Source organism: Botryllus schlosseri, unplaced genomic scaffold (assembly GCF_051294905.1).
Source record: "Botryllus schlosseri isolate E-star unplaced genomic scaffold, Bs_hap1 Bs77a, whole genome shotgun sequence".
Taxonomy (NCBI): domain Eukaryota; kingdom Metazoa; phylum Chordata; class Ascidiacea; order Stolidobranchia; family Styelidae; genus Botryllus; species Botryllus schlosseri.
The window spans coordinates 16864-33994 of NW_027648686.1; the positions used below are offsets into that span (position 1 = coordinate 16864).

At 41.0% G+C, this 17131-nt stretch overlaps 1 protein-coding gene across 1 annotated transcript; it reads left to right on the top strand.

The window, feature by feature from the left end:
• The first annotated feature begins 418 nt into the window (after window positions 1-418).
• LOC145432677 (uncharacterized) lies at window positions 419-3415 on the top strand. Its single transcript, XM_080309512.1, has 3 exons — window positions 419-858; window positions 924-1106; window positions 3031-3415. Exons 2-3 carry the CDS (start codon window positions 1049-1051, stop codon window positions 3285-3287), a joined length of 315 nt encoding a protein of 104 aa, XP_080165638.1. The 5' UTR covers window positions 419-858; window positions 924-1048; the 3' UTR covers window positions 3288-3415.
• The last annotated feature ends 13716 nt before the right edge of the window (window positions 3416-17131 follow it).

Consider the following 17131-nt stretch of genomic DNA (forward strand, 5'->3'; position numbering starts at 1 on the left):
AGAAGTGTTGCTATTCCCGCTACAGTCACCAGTAGAGTTAGGGGTTTGGGACATTCTGCTGCAAATAGTTCCATAGACCTACCTTCTGAAACATCTTATTTGAGCGAGTGCTCTTTGTTAAAACATAAGTACTATTGCTAGAATGGGTCTGTAACTACGTAGTTCTATTATTCTGGAGTAGTTATTATTGACTTGTCAATATAATTCATAAAATACATCTATTTATGTTTCCAAATATTCATTCTACATTTAATCGCGAACATGATTCCAGTACTTTTAAAAACGATCACTGGCGATTGACTAAAGAAGGTCTGTGTCATGTTGTCCCAAGCTACTTAAGTACTTTTCGGAACTTTTTGGCTTACACTTCAAGTAGTCCCTGTATGACATATCATTCTACTTTGCAATATTATTTCTGCCATTATTTAGTAACATCAATGACTACTTTGACCAACTCTGTTAATTACTAACATTCATTTGTACTTTTGCCTACGTTGGACTGGTGTACTTATCACTTCTGTGGTATTACTCTAGTAGGCTGTCCAGGGCTTATGAAACCCTTCTTTTCTATGCACAGATCAATTCCCTTGAATATATGCACGACAATGAATATGTTCACGCCGATGTGAAAGGTGGTAATGTCTTATTGGGTCACAGTGATCCGAGCCAGGTGAGTGATAACAAATACTGGAATAACAATTAATTCCTCGTCAAAATTCATCAAGATATATCTGGTTGGTTTTGGACTTGCATACCGCTATCTGGTAGACGGAAAACATAACGAATATGAGGAAGATCCTAGAAAGGCGCTCAACGGCACCATCGAATACACAAGCAGAGATGCTCATAAGGGTGTTGGTCAGTCCCTGCAGATTCCACCATTTTATTTTAGATGTGCTAAAAATTTTTTTGCTTTCTCGCAGTGCCTTCTCGGCGTTCTGATTTAGAAATTTTGGGATACGTACTGCTCCATTGGGTGTCCGGATCACTGCCATGGGAGAATGAACTGTCGGATAAGAGTTATGTTAAGGACCAAAAGATCAAGCATATGGCCGATGTGAAGAAGTTAGTTGCCAGCGTATATCCAGAGGCTACCTCCAGTAAAGGTGTGCAATGTGCATTTCTTATCTCAGTAGGTTTGAGGCTTGGATTCCAGTGTTGGGTCAATTGCAAAATTTATGCCAGGAAACCGATCAACGCCACCAAGAGAGTACCAAAGTGAATGTTGAAGACATTGCACACTAGGGTTGATCAGATTTTTGCATTTTTTGGAAATCTTGTTTTGCGTAATTGCAAATGATAGTTTAGTCACAGTGCATAAAAACACTTCTAAAAGCGATTTTGGTCATTTTCATCGCGATCTTCCTTGCGCGCAAAGACCCACGGACCAATTCTCCCTACTACCGACGATTCACCATTCCTGGTTCGTAGCTTTAGTGAAGTTTGCGGTAGAAAACGGCTGAGTAGAGCTGGGAAATATCAGATTGAATTATCTTTTTCACGATTGAACATACTTACATTCCTATACATTCCAAATGTGTCTCACCTTCCCGTATTTGGCATAGGTAGCCGCGTGGTAGGCCTATGTATGAACGAATACAGGCATTTTCAGCTTGTTTCAACTCAGTAAATGTCAATCAAAGACATATTGTATATGAATGTAATTTCATCTTTATAGTAGCTCCAATTCACCTAATCCGCATCAGGTTTGCAGTATTTAATTCGTCTGAAGGAAAGTTGACCCCCCCCCCCCACCTCCGAACACAAAAAGAAGGAAGATCGCGATGAAAATGACCAAAATCGCTTTTAGAAGTGTTTTTATGTACTAAACTATCATTTGCAATTACGCGAAACAAGATTTCAAAAAAATGCCCAAATCTGAACAACCCTATTGTACACAGCATAAGAAAGTTTTAATTAATGATTTACCATTATGTGCCATAATGTTTATATACTTTACACACAGTCGCACACTATTCTCTTCCGTTAAAATCAAAATCTCTCGGATCGCCGCCAAGATGGCATCAAAGCATTAAAATCAATTCATCAGTGGGTGGGCGTGGTTGTCCGATTCCCGGGCCGGGATCCTACCTTCTGTAGCTCTTCAGTCTTCATATATCGAAAAACTTTTTAAAAAATCCATGGGGGACGGCCTTGGCATATCCAGTCCTTTACTGACGTAGTAAAGCTGTTTATGCCTTGTCAAAATCACTGGAGTGTGATGTAGTTTCTTTCAGTTTTTGCTGTGATACGATAACCTTATCGGCTAAAGTTGAAGGTAGCCAATGAACTGTATGTTGTGATATGTCACAAAGCCGCAAACTGGCAAAGCAGTAATCTCTTTAAAATTTGATGCTTTACCTCTTTGATAATCGGATAAGCCTTCAACAGCTTGCATTGCGCAATTGAGATATAAAATTGTAATATATCTAGCGAATCTGCATAAAAGTTGACGATGGCCAGCAGTCAAGAACTACTGCTGTACAGTATTGTTAGACACGAGACAATTGTAATCTTGACACTTTTGTTTGCCTTCAGCATCGGCACCGGTGTGCAGTTGCAAAACATACTCATTTGGTTCTGTGGTTCATTTGCCCATACTTACCATAGCGAAACATTTGGCGTCCTAAACATTGAAGTTATGGGGAATCCAGAAACCGGCATAAATTCCGTTGCAACCACTCTTCCGCAGCACACCTCTGCCCCAATCTGATTGCCACATGTTAACGATTAACAACTGGAGAGTATAATCAAAGAACAGTTTCGTTGGTGATCTGGAATATCCATTTTCGAGAAGACACACAACAGGATCTGCATTACGAAAAGGGGTCTGCATTTGACATTGTATGTTCATAATCCAACGTAAAATGTGCCATCGGACACATGCCACTTCATTTTCATTGCTTGCCCTTCCTTTCTATGTCATCCTGGGTTACTAGTCATTCAGCCCGCTCGCCTCATAATGTTAATTGTAAGTTCTTTTTATAAATATCTGTATGCAAGTTGGGTGTTTTATTGAACTCGTTTCAGCTGTGGAATTTGAAAAGTTTCTGCGATACGTCTCAAATCTGCAGTACGACAAAAAACCCGATTACAAACTGATCAGAAAATACTTTGCCGACGCTTTGAAATCGATGGGAGTCGCCGCGAAGGCGAAAATAGATTTCGGCAAGGAAATGACGCCGGGCTCCACGCAAAAACGTGGCAGCCAACCCAAAGCCACGAAGGTGAGATCATATGAAAGCATTCAAGCATGCATGCGCCAACAATCATTCATCACGCTTTGATTCAGCCTCTCCAGAGCACTTCACAATCAAATAATTCTTTGTCTGACGAAAGCAGTGATGGTGCGCCGAAACAGAAACGACGTGCCGAATGCCAGCGGAAACAGGCAGTGGTATCGGAGGAAATTTCGACCGCCGCGACTGAGAACGATGTCAATAACAACCGACGAATTGCTAAGAAACAAACGCAGCCGGAGAGTTCAAAAAAGAATGCAGAGGAATGCATTCTGATGGAATCTTCCGAAGAGTCGTCCAAGGACGAGAATTTTCAGCCAGAGGTCAAAGTTCCAGTGAGAAGGTCGAAGAGGACTAGTAATCAAGACGAAAGCCTCGATAAGTCGCACACGGCCGGATCGTCGATTGATGAGACGACCTCGAGTAAAGGAGCAATCTCGAAGAGGTCTTCGGGAAGACTGCAAATACAGTGAGTCTGAACTTGCTTCAAGTTCTTTGGTTCGATTTTAAATTAGTCGCAGTTTGAGTCGGAGCATTTTAACAAACTCCGGTACGCGTTTCCCAACTCTGACTATGAAGGCTGTCGCAAAATTTCCGTAACTACAACTCCACCAGAGGATGATTTATTAAACTCAGGCTCTATAACCGTCATTGTAATGGACACCGAAAATCCAGACATCTCAGGATTATTCTTTTCCTTGAATTAGGAATTTAAGGTTGAAGTCAAGGAATGATTAGACCAGAAACGGCCCATGCCATATTTGGCTTTCGATAAGGGGTGGGCAACAGGGGTGGGCAACAGGGGTGGGCAACATACGGCCCGCAAAGGGATTTTGTCCGGCCCGCGGACAGTTTTTCGTCTTACATAATATTGTGGCCTGTGGCCACTGTCTGCCGAGATTCCCACTACTTGCTCACTAGGCCAAATTGTAGAGACTGTATATGTTATCATATACGCATGTGCGCAGGTGCGAAAGTGGAGCTTACGCGTAAGCTCGTCGAAGCGAGAAGACTTGCATTATCGGCATCTAAGATTTATTCTGACCCTAATGTCGTCTGTGGTAATCATGCTGTTTATCGACTGCAATGGTCATTTACACCAAGCTGATTTTTCTTGTTTTTAATTACGTAACTGCAGACTTGTAGCACGCCACACTTCTAGGATTTTGCAAGACACCGCTTCTGCCTGGGATCGCCAACTTGAAACGGGTCGGGAGCCGCTTTTCAAAATTCGCAGAGGACGCGGGTCGCATGAATTCAATATCTAGATTAATTAGGCCACACAGTCAAACAAACGCTGCTACACAGTCGAACAACGATGCTATCTCGTCACCTACGCAACCCTAATGAATTGCTATCTTGGTAAATTTAGGGTACCGGGATTATCGAACGCCTTGCAATCTTAATTAGGGACTGCACTGCGTGTTGATTGATCAGAGAGCAGACATGGCGGTGCCTATGGCAGTGGTCGGGAATCTTTTAGTCCGAAGAACCGTATTGGCCTTATTGTTTTCAATTTTACCTCCCAAAGAGCCATACATGTCAATCAGATGTTACGTTACAATTGAAAATTTCTGACGTCATGGTAGTATTAATTCGAGCTCTCAACCCGGGATTCGTCGTGTGCGCCACATTTTTTCTGTAAAAACTTGAACTTATCATGCTGGTTGCCTAACTTGAGCATGCGAAACTTGAGTTACGAGAACGTAGGTTCGCCGTGATGCTCCTTTTAAATGCGAGAACCCATGATCACATGCGTAGGTTGTCCCAAACATGGTCATTACAGCAATCTATAGGCCTACCCAATCTAAGCTGTTAACGAAGATTTTGAAACCTTTAAATAGTATTGGTATTTTCTATTGATGTTCATGAATGACTAGATTTTGAACATTCTTCTCCCAAATTCCCACAATTTGCATTTTATTAATCGAAAATGAAGCGCGAAACGAGAGGTAAGGCACACGCGGGTCAAGCCCCACCACTGATAACGCAATTCATCGTAAATAGCTTAGAATTTATTATAACTGATATTAATCCAATATAACTGTGGCACTGATCCCGAAAATTTAAATACTGATCGATTTCTCAAAGTATCCAGACGTAACATATAACGTTGGGCTACACGCCTATTTTATCGCCGGTGGAGCTACTTGCCAATCAAGAACGTGGACAGCTATAGCGTTGTTTGTAAATCGAGTATGTAATTGTGAATGTCACATCCACGGCAGTTCATTTCGTGGCGTGGATCAGGAAGACAATGTATATTTGAAAACTGCGTTCTCATATTGGTGTCGTCATGTCTGCTATCCTCTTTGATCAATCAACGTATCGCGCAATCCAAGATTTCGAGTCTGGTAGGCTACATCGAATGCGCGGGTGATATTGGTTGCCGGCGCGACAGTAACTTGAATTTGAGGCTTTTGAAAAGAGTTCGATAACAAGTCGCTGCAACATTGACCAATTCAGTTCAAAAATAAATATTTGTCGAAGAGCCATATCTTATCCCCAAAACAGCCATATTTGGCTCGCGAGCCACAGGTTCCCGACCACTGCTGTATGGCAATGCTATATTCTCAAATCGACATTGTCTTTCTCATTAGCGGCGAGAAATAGCTTTGAAGTGACATTGCTGTCATTAAAATGCATTCATTAAAATCGATTTATTCCTCGTATATGTGGATAAATGGGCGAGTAATGTATCGATACAAGAATCAGGAATCCGGCCCGCCAAGTACTTTATTTTCCTATATCCGGCCCGCCGACTGAAGAAGTTGCCCGCCCCTGCGCTATAACGTAATTTGAATGGATTGATATCCTATGATAGGCTATATCCCAAATTGGTAATGTCCTCGATATTGTGTGGCCTACTTATCCATGTTTGGTTTTGAAATCGCCGATTTGGATGGGAGTAAATGTTACTTTCAAGTCCATACCAGTATACAATACATTCTTTAACCATGATCATGAGTCTCAAGGTTTAATAATCTAGCGATTGAATTAGGGTCTGGTATCTCTACCATAACTCTAGAAAAATAAAGTCACATCATATCCCATCACTGACCCCCTATTATCCCAACCCAAATTTTTCATTGACTTCTTATGCTGAGCTGAATATATTAATCCCAGTCAATTGCAACCAATTTATAAATTATATTCAGTGACGTCATATTTTGTGATACGATTGTTGATATATATACAACGCTCTTTCTGATTCTCTATTAGTTGCTGATGATTTCCCCCGACGAGTGTCAGCCGAAAGTATCCGGGCTCATTTCAATTTGAATGTACCATTCAATGGAATAATGAATTTCTGTACCTCCAGGAAGCTCTTCAAATATCTATTTCTGAACGCAGGGTGTGATCAGTCCAGTTGACCCTACCCAGACTCATCGATCACACCCTGTCGTACACCGTTAAGTTCCTTTGTTATTATTTCATCCGCTAATTTTTTTTCGGTTGAACAAATCATTAAATATTTCTCTCTCTCTCTCCCTCTCTCTCTCTCTCTAAAACCTGATGTCATCGGTAGGTCTAAAGCTTCTTTTGCCATTCAGCTAACTCTGCTGCTTTTGTGTGCGGCTCAGTTATTGTTGTTGTTGCTGCGGCAACAATTTCTTCACACTTGTATCCAACAATCTGGAAACTCCGAATGCCTGTCTAGCTTGTCATTGGAAATGATCGATGGTAATATCATGTGAAGTCAATGTATATAGCATATATTGTCGCTGGAAAACCAAACAATCTTATGTCCGTTTTTGCACTGACTTTGGCCATATAATTTGGATATAAATCAGTTTTGGTTTTCAATTTACCTTGAAAATTCATGTTCATATGTCCAAGTCACTAGAAAAGTAGACATTCATGCTACTTAGGTACTTGAAACCCAGTTAAAACAAAAGATGTATGTCCAAATACTGATACAAGAATAAAATACTAAAAGTGGTTATTGATACAAGAATAAAATACTAAAAGTGGTTATAAGACAGTTCGATTTTCCAGTGACGATATAGTTAGTGACCGGAAAAAAACACTTCACTTATATTAGTTTCGCCGCAAGCTTATTCACCTCTCTGTATGTCATATAAAGCGTGCCGCAATTGTAATGTCTATTTATCGCTTAACATTATTTTGTCGTTCATGTCTTTACCACCGTACCCACCCCACTTTCGTTCGCCGTTGAACCATTAGAGATGTACTAAGTATTCTATCTTAGTCTGTAATCCCTACCGTGTCATGCTGATTGAGTCCGTCACTTAGTAGTTAAATCGTTGTCTCTAGTTTCTATAATATCCTAAAGCTTTTACCAACAAGGGGGGCCCTTGTAGCGTACCGCTCCCTGATTACGTTGATTACCGACCGCACTGATCATCAATCATGCTGCTATTTGTTGCTGTTTGCGAACCTATGTTGTCAGTCGCTTTTAGTCACCATCCGAGCCAGTCGTCTTTTAGTATCCGTCGGATGAGCATCGTCATGTTTTAGTTGTTTTATTAAAAGAGCAATGCTGACTTGTCTACTTTGACTTATCGAGCCGCGGACCAAGAAGAACGCGCGCCCACGACAGAGCACGCTATACAACTTTGTTGTAATAAGTAGTCTGCAGTATTACACTACGGCAGTGGCTCATAGCCAGCGGTTCATGGACTCCTTGGGGGTAGGACGCACTAAAGTAGGGGTACGAGATGAAGTGTGAAATTATAGGCTATTCAAAGACTAAAATTAATTCGAAAATCAACCCAAAGTAAACAACGTTGGGCGGATTTTTTCAACTCAAGGTTAATTCATGTGATTTCGTTGCATCGAAATTTGTTTGCTATTTCCATCTGATCTGATACATTGAGATTTGCGAGAGGATCATCGATCACCTGCTGCGTTGAGTCATGATTCGAGCGCGCTTTGTATCAAAATCCGCGCGCATGAAACTCGCTGTCGGCAAATAGTGGCGCGCAAGGCAAACGCGCCTTCCGTTTGTTACTGTAGCATGCGACTGCGCAGTGCGCTTAATAGAGCTATATTTTAAGATAACTGGCAAATGTGTATCAAGACGTAAACACAAACGAGATTATCTTATCCTTGTTGTATCGGCATTTGTGTGTATTAAACCGCAATAAAGTGGTTAGCATAACGAATATCATCTTTTCAAAAAATATCCCCCGTTTTATTAAATATCCCCTGTTTTTTTTTTCGGCTGGCTACGCTCCTGCGCGTGACAATAATCGTGTGTCTAATTTCACAGAACCGCATGGAAGGCACGAGAGATCCTTGTCTCGTGCTTCCACCAGATTATTGTCAGAGAATATGTTCGAAAACGAACTGCGCCAATATCAGCCATCCAAGGTAATCCAAGAATGATTTTACATAGTTGTCACTTCATAAACTTCACTTCTGATCAAGTTTGAATATGCTGTGGCCGTTCTATTAGCTTTTCTAAATCTTGGCTTGGCACAGTCGACATTCTGTTGTTAAAATGAAATCAATATCGTACTTTTGATACTTGATCGGAAGACTAACCTCAGGATGGTTTTTCAGTGAATAAGGAACTATTTTTATGCAGATTTTTGCATTACAGCTTTTTATAGCATGAATCACTCAACATAGTGAACATGAACATAGAACATGCAACTGCCTATCTTGCGTTCAGGGACCGCCTAAGCCTACCGTGGTGAAACCATTCCATTTTGCCTCTCGGAAACGTAAGTTTCCGGAAAAGCCCAGATCTGAACCGTATCCTTTCAATCCGAAGTTGTCTGTCAACACGGCCTTCAAACCATCCCAAACGAGAGAAGCCGCAAAGAAAAAGGGTAGGCTGCGGTTTTCACATCTATATCTAAGGCATTTTTGGTCACCATACATTTCCTGATAACCCGTGTTATCTCAGGTCCCGTGAAGGCTTTTGCGCTTACCGCCGCAAAGACTCCTAAGCTCACCACGAGAACAAGGTTGCGTCCGGTTCACGTCATCAGCAACGAGGAAAAAGAGAGATTGGAGCTGGAGGAAATAAAGAAGTTGGTTTTATTCCGATTTTTGAATAGGATTCGGTATGGGCCATATCCGTGTTCAGTTCATGTCACATACAAGTTCAGATCCAGTAACGAACAAAATTTTATTTGAAAGTTGCTCGAAAATTGTAAATTATCAGGAATCAACATTGAATTGAAACTGAATCAGGCAAAAATTGCTTGCGATATCATTGTCATTGACAATATCGTTGTCAATATGTATGTAGCTCTAGGCCTTCGGGAACATGGAGAAATCTTGGTCAATTTCATACCCCCAAAAATGTCAAAATTTGCCAATATCTCTCTAAGTACAATAGGCAGGGAAAAGTTATTGCGTGCAATCGATGTAACTTTTAGAGTTAGACAATCTGATATCGGAATTGTAGCTCTAGGCCTTCGGGAACATGGAGAAATCTTGGTCAATTTCATACCCCCAAAAATGTCAAAATTTGCCAATATCTCTCTAAGTACAATAGGCAGGGAAAAGTTATTGCGTGCAATCGATGTAACTTTTAGAGTTAGACAATCTGATATCGGAATTGTAGCTCTAGGCCTTCGGGAACATGGAGAAATCTTGGTCAATTTCATACCCCCAAAAATGTCAAAATTTGCCAATATCTCTCTAAGTACAATAGGCAGGGAAAAGTTATTGCGTGCAATCGATGTAACTTTTAGAGTTAGACAATCTGATATCGGAATTGTAGCTCTAGGCCTTCGGGAACATGGAGAAATCTTGGTCAATTTCATACCCCCAAAAATGTCAAAATTTGCCAATATCTCTCTAAGTACAATAGGCAGGGAAAAGTTATTGCGTGCAATCGATGTAACTTTAGAGTTAGACAATCTGATATCGGAATTGTAGCTCTAGGCCTTCGGGAACATGGAGAAATCTTGGTCAATTTCATACCCCCAAAAATGTCAAAATTTGCCAATATCTCTCTAAGTACAATAGGCAGGGAAAAGTTATTGCGTGCAATCGATGTAACTTTTAGAGTTAGACAATCTGATATCGGAATTGTAGCTCTAGGCCTTCGGGAACGTGGAGAAATCTTGGTCAATTTCATACCCCCAAAAATGTCAAAATTTGCCAATATCTCTCTAAGTACAATAGGCAGGGAAAAGTTATTGCGTGCAATCGATGTAACTTTTAGAGTTAGACAATCTGATATCGGAATTGTAGCTCTAGGCCTTCGGGAACATGGAGAAATCTTGGTCAATTTCATACCCCCAAAAATGTCAAAATTTGCCAATATCTCTCTAAGTACAATAGGCAGGGAAAAGTTATTGCGTGCAATCGATGTAACTTTTAGAGTTAGACAATCTGATATCGGAATTGTAGCTCTAGGCCTTCGGGAACATGGAGAAATCTTGGTCAATTTCATACCCCCAAAAATGTCAAAATTTGCCAATATCTCTCTAAGTACAATAGGCAGGGAAAAGTTATTGCGTGCAATCGATGTAACTTTTAGAGTTAGACAATCTGATATCGGAATTGTAGCTCTAGGCCTTCGGGAACATGGAGAAATCTTGGTCAATTTCATACCCCCAAAAATGTCAAAATTTGCCAATATCTCTCTAAGTACAATAGGCAGGGAAAAGTTATTGCGTGCAATCGATGTAACTTTTAGAGTTAGACAATCTGATATCGGAATTGTAGCTCTAGGCCTTCGGGAACCTGGAGAAATCTTGGTCAATTTCATACCCCCAAAAATGTCTTGGTGTAATTGAACTTTTCATAAATTTTCATACCCCCCAAAATGGCTAAATCTGCCAGTATCTCCTTAACTACAATAGCCAGGAATACGCCGACAGGCTCATTCGACGTAACTTTTGAATTGCTGCAGTCTGGTAGCGGAGTTGTAACTGTAGGCCCTCGGGAACACAGAGAAATCATGGTGTAATTGAACTTTTCATAAATTTTCATATTCCCCAAAATGGCTAAATCTGCCAATATCTCCTAAACTACAATAGCCAGGAATACGCCGATAGGCTCATTCGACGTAACTTTTGATTTGCTACAGTCTGGTAGCGGAGTTGTAACTGTAGGCCCTCGGGAACATAGAGAAATCATGGTGTAATTGAACTTTTCATAAATTTTCATACCCCCCAAAATGGCTAAATCTGCCAATATCTCCTAAACTACAATAGCCAGGAATACGCCGATAGGCTCATTCGACGTAACTTTTGATTTGCTACAGTCTGGTAGCGGAGTTGTAACTGTAGGCCCTCGGGAACATAGAGAAATCATGGTGTAATTGAACTTTTCATAAATTTTCATACCCCCCAAAATGGCTAAATCTGCCAATATCTCCTAAACTACAATAGCCAGGAATACGCCGATAGGCTCATTCGACGTAACTTTTGATTTGCTACAGTCTGGTAGCGGAGTTGTAACTTTAGGCCCTCGGGAACATAGAGAAATCATGGTGTAATTGAACTTTTCATAAATTTTCATACCCCCCAAAATGGCTAAATCTGCCAATATCTCCTAAACTACAATAGCCAGGAATACGCCGATAGGCTCATTCGACGTAACTTTTGATTTGCTACAGTCTGGTAGCGGAGTTGTAACTGTAGGCCCTCGGGAACATAGAGAAATCATGGTGTAATTGAACTTTTCATAAATTTTCATACCCCCCAAAATGGCTAAATCTGCCAATATCTCCTAAACTACAATAGCCAGGAATACGCCGATAGGCTCATTCGACGTAACTTTTGATTTGCTACAGTCTGGTAGCGGAGTTGTAACTGTAGGCCCTCGGGAACATAGAGAAATCATGGTGTAATTGAACTTTTCATAAATTTTCATACCCCCCAAAATGGCTAAATCTGCCAATATCTCCTAAACTACAATAGCCAGGAATACGCCGATAGGCTCAGTCGACGTAACTTTTGATTTGCTACAGTCTGGTAGCGGAGTTGTAACTATAGGCCCTCGGGAACATAGAGAAATCATGGTGTAATTGAACTTTTCATAAATTTTCATACCCCCCAAAATGGCTAAATCTGCCAATATCTCCTAAACTACAATAGCCAGGAATACGCCGATAGGCTCATTCGACGTAACTTTTGATTTGCTACAGTCTGGTAGCGAAGTTGTAACTGTAGGCCCTCGGGAACATAGAGAAATCATGGTGTAATTGAACTTTTCATAAATTTTCATACCCCCCCAAAATGGCTAAATCTGCCAATATCTCCTAAACTACAATAGCCAGTAGGGATGGTGTGAACGTGAGGTTCACGTTCGCGTTCTGTGTGTGAACCTCGGAAATTTAGAGGTTCGCGTTCACAACAGAACCTTGGTAGGTTCTGCACTGTGAACCTTTTTCATATATTACAATTTTCACTTCATTACAACATTGTTGGTTCAAATTTATTGCATTTCAACTACAGGCCACTCTATACATGGCGCTATAGGCATAAAATAAATCAACACTAAACGAGCATGTACCTTGACAATCTCCAAAGTTTTACTTGGTTTGTTGCAACAGTTTGCTCGAAATATCCAACTTTCCGTTTGTAAATATTTATTGACTCTCTGCTGCGAGCTTGACCCACAATCACAAAACATCACGATCGAAATATGCTACGTGGTCAGCGAATGATGCTTATTCAACTAATCAATCTAGCAGGCGTATGGGGTCAATCTTGACTTCATATGTTTACTGGATCATTAAAACCAAATCGGTGCGATTGGGGTTTGCTACTGCTGTATAACTTGTTAATGGGGTAATATCGGTAGCAATTATAGAAACCCGTTTCACACTCTGCTCAATATCAATGTAGCAATACTCAGACGTCGAATAGATTTTCCGACCTGTCATACGAAAAAGGTGACTCGAGTCTGACTTGAGTCAAGTCATGACTCGAGTCATCCCAAAACTGCTACAAGGCTATATCTGCATCTTCCTTGCCCGACGGCGTATGCACATCATGTACTCACGGTACGCATATACGCAGATCGTGTGTATATGTATATCATGAGTCGGTGTATATGCCGCAAGAACATCAAGGACAAAATAAACTACGTCCCTTGCTTCCCTTATATTCCCTGGTAAGTCCTCGTCAAAATTGTTGGCAAAGCGACGGAAGATATTGATTTTATGAGATTATTATATCATTTGATTGCCCCAGTTGATACATTTGGCGACGTTTAAAACGTCGATATGTATTTCCGCATTATGACGTAATGTTGCCCGAGTCGTCGCTAGGTATCGCTAGGTTGGAATTAGCCATATGACGTCCCGTGACGTCACGAGGTTCACGTTCGTGTTCACACAGAACCTTTCAAAAAGGTTCGCGTTCACACGAACCCGAACCTTTTAGAGGTTCACACCATCCCTAATAGCCAGGAATACGCCGATAGGCTCATTCGACGTAACTTTTGATTTGCTACAGTCTGGTAGCGGAGTTGTAACTGTAGGCCCTCGGGAACACAGAGAAATCATGGTGTAATTGAACTTTTCATAAATTTTCATACCCCCCAAAATGGCTAAATCTGCCAATATCTCCTAAACTACAATAGCCAGGAATACGCCGATAGGCTCATTCGACGTAACTTTTGATTTGCTACAGTCTGGTAGCGGAGTTGTTACTGTAGGCCCTCGGGAACATAGAGAAATCATGGTGTAATTGAACTTTTCATAAATTTCCATACCCCCCCAAAATGGCTAAATCTGCCAATATCTCCTAAACTACAATAGCCAGGAATACGCCGATAGGCTCATTCGACGTAACTTTTGATTTGCTACAGTCTGGTAGCGGAGTTGTAACTGTAGGCCCTCGGGAACATAGAGAAATCATGGTGTAATTGAACTTTTCATAAATTTTCATACCCCCCAAAATGGCTAAATCTGCCAATATCTCCTAAACTACAATAGCCAGGAATACGCCGATAGGCTCATTCGACGTAACTTTTGATTTGCTACAGTCTGGTAGCGGAGTTGTAACTGTAGGCCCTCGGGAACATAGAGAAATCATGGTGTAATTGAACTTTTCATAAATTTTCATACCCCCCAAAATGGCTAAATCTGCCAATATCTCCTAAACTACAATAGCCAGGAATACGCCGATAGGCTCATTCGACGTAACTTTTAATTTGCTACAGTCTGGTAGCGGAGTTGTAACTGTAGGCCCTCGGGAACATAGAGAAATCATGGTGTAATTGAACTTTTCATAAATTTTCATACCCCCCAAAATGGCTAAATCTGCCAATATCTCCTAAACTACAATAGCCAGGAATACGCCGATAGGCTCATTCGACGTAAATTTTGATTTGCTACAGTCTGGTAGCGGAGTTGTAACTGGAGGTCCTCGGGAACATAAAGAAATCATGGTGTAATTGAACTTTTCATAAATTTTCATACCCCCCAAAATGGCTAAATCTGCCAATATCTCCTAAACTACAATAGCCAGGAATACGCCGATAGGCTCATTCGACGTAACTTTTGATTTGCTACAGTCTGGTAGCGGAGTTGTAACTGTAGGCCCTCGGGAACATAGAGAAATCATGGTGTAATTGAACTTTTCATAAATTTTCATACCCCCCAAAATGGCTAAATCTGCCAATATCTCCTAAACTACAATAGCCAGGAATACGCCGATAGGCTCATTCGACGTAACTTTTGATTTGCTACAGTCTGGTAGCGGAGTTGTAACTGTAGGCCCTCGGGAACATAGAGAAATCATGGTGTAATTGAACTTTTCATAAATTTTCATACCCCCCAAAATGGCTAAATCTGCCAATATCTCCTAAACTACAATAGCCAGGAATACGCCGATAGGCTCATTCGACGTAAATTTTGATTTGCTACAGTCTGGTAGCGGAGTTGTAACTGTAGGCCCTCGGGAACATAGAGAAATCATGGTGTAATTGAACTTTTCATAAATTTTCATACCCCCCAAAATGGCTAAATCTGCCAATATCTCCTAAACTACAATAGCCAGGAATACGCCGATAGGCTCATTCGACGTAACTTTTGATTTGCTACAGTCTGGTAGCGGAGTTGTAACTGTAGGCCCTCGGGAACATAGAGAAATCATGGTGTAATTGAACTTTTTATAAATTTTCATACCCCCCAAAATGGCTAAATCTGCCAATATCTCCTAAACTACAATAGCCAGCAATACGCCGATAGGCTCATTCGACGTAACTTTTGATTTGCTACAGTCTGGTAGCGGAGTTGTAACTGTAGGCCCTCGGGAACATAGAGAAATCTTGGTGTAATTGAACTTTTCATAAATTTTCATACCCCCCAAAATGGCTAAATCTGCCAATATCTCCTAAACTACAATAGCCAGGAATACGCCGATAGGCTCATTCGACGTAACTTTTGATTTGCTACAGTCTGGTAGCGGAGTTGTAACTGTAGGCCCTCGGGAACATAGAGAAATCATGGTGTAATTGAACTTTTCATAAATTTTCATACCCCCCCAAAATGGCTAAATCTGCCAATATCTCCTAAACTACAATAGCCAGGAATACGCCGATAGGCTCATTCGACGTAACTTTTGATTTGCTACAGTCTGGTAGCGGAGTTGTAACTGTAGGCCCTCGGGAACACAGAGAAATCATGGTGTAATTGAACTTTTCATAAATTTTCATATTCCCCAAAATGGCTAAATCTGCCAATATCTCCTAAACTACAATAGCCAGGAATACGCCGATAGGCTCATTCGACGTAACTTTTGATTTGCTACAGTCTGGTAGCGGAGTTGTAACTGTAGGCCCTCGGGAACATAGAGAAATCATGGTGTAATTGAACTTTTCATAAATTTTCATACCCCCCAAAATGGCTAAATCTGCCAATATCTCCTAAACTACAATAGCAAGGAATACGCCGATAGGCTCATTCGACGTAACTTTTGATTTGCTACAGTCTGGTAGCGGAGTTTTAACTGTAGGCCCTCGGGAACATAGAGAAATCATGGTGTAATTGAACTTTTCATAAATTTTCATACCCCCCAAAATGGCTAAATCTGCCAATATCTCCTAAACTACAATAGCCAGGAATACGCCGATAGGCTCATTCGACGTAACTTTTGATTTGCTACAGTCTGGTAGCGGAGTTGTAACTGTAGGCCCTCGGGAACATCTAGAAATCATGGTGTAATTGAACTTTTCATAAATTTTCATACCCCCCAAAATGGCTAAATCTGCCAATATCTCCTAAACTACAATAGCCAGGGATACGCCGATAGGCTCATTCGACGTAACTTTTGATTTGCTACAGTCTGGTAGCGGAGTTGTAACTGTAAGCCCTCGGGAACATAGAGAAATCTTGGTGTAATTGAACTTTTCATAAATTTTCATACCCCCCAAAATGGCTAAATCTGCCAATATCTCCTAAACTACAATAGCCAGGAATACGCCGATTGGCTCATTCGACGTAACTTTTGATTTGCTACAGTCTGGTAGCGGAGTTGTAACTGTAGGCCCTCGGGAACATAGAGAAATCATGGTGTAATTGAACTTTTCATAAATTTTCATACCCCCCAAAATGGCTAAATCTGCCAATATCTCCTAAACTACAATAGCCAGGAATACGCCGATAGGCTCATTCGACGTAACTTTTGATTTGCTACAGTCTGGTAGCGGAGTTGTAACTGTAGGCCCTCGGGAACACAGAGAAATCATGGTGTAATTGAACTTTTCATAAATTTTCATATTCCCCAAAATGGCTAAATCTGCCAATATCTCCTAAACTACAATAGCCAGGAATACGCCGATAGGCTCATTCGACGTAACTTTTGATTTGCTACAGTCTGGTAGCGGAGTTGTAACTGTAGGCCCTCGGGAACATAGAGAAATCATGGTGTAATTGAACTTTTCATAAATTTTCATACCCCCCAAAATGGCTAAATCTGCCAATATCTCCTAAACTACAATAGCCA

Bases quoted from the DNA above. Each gene is read 5' to 3' on its own strand.
- LOC145432677 (XM_080309512.1), top strand. From the start codon at position 1,049: ATGGCCGATGTGAAGAAGTTAGTTGCCAGCGTATATCCAGAGGCTACC. The intron at 1,107-3,030 runs GTGTGCAATGTG...AACTCGTTTCAG, and splicing joins AGAGGCTACCTCCAGTAAAG to CTGTGGAATTTGAAAAGTTT.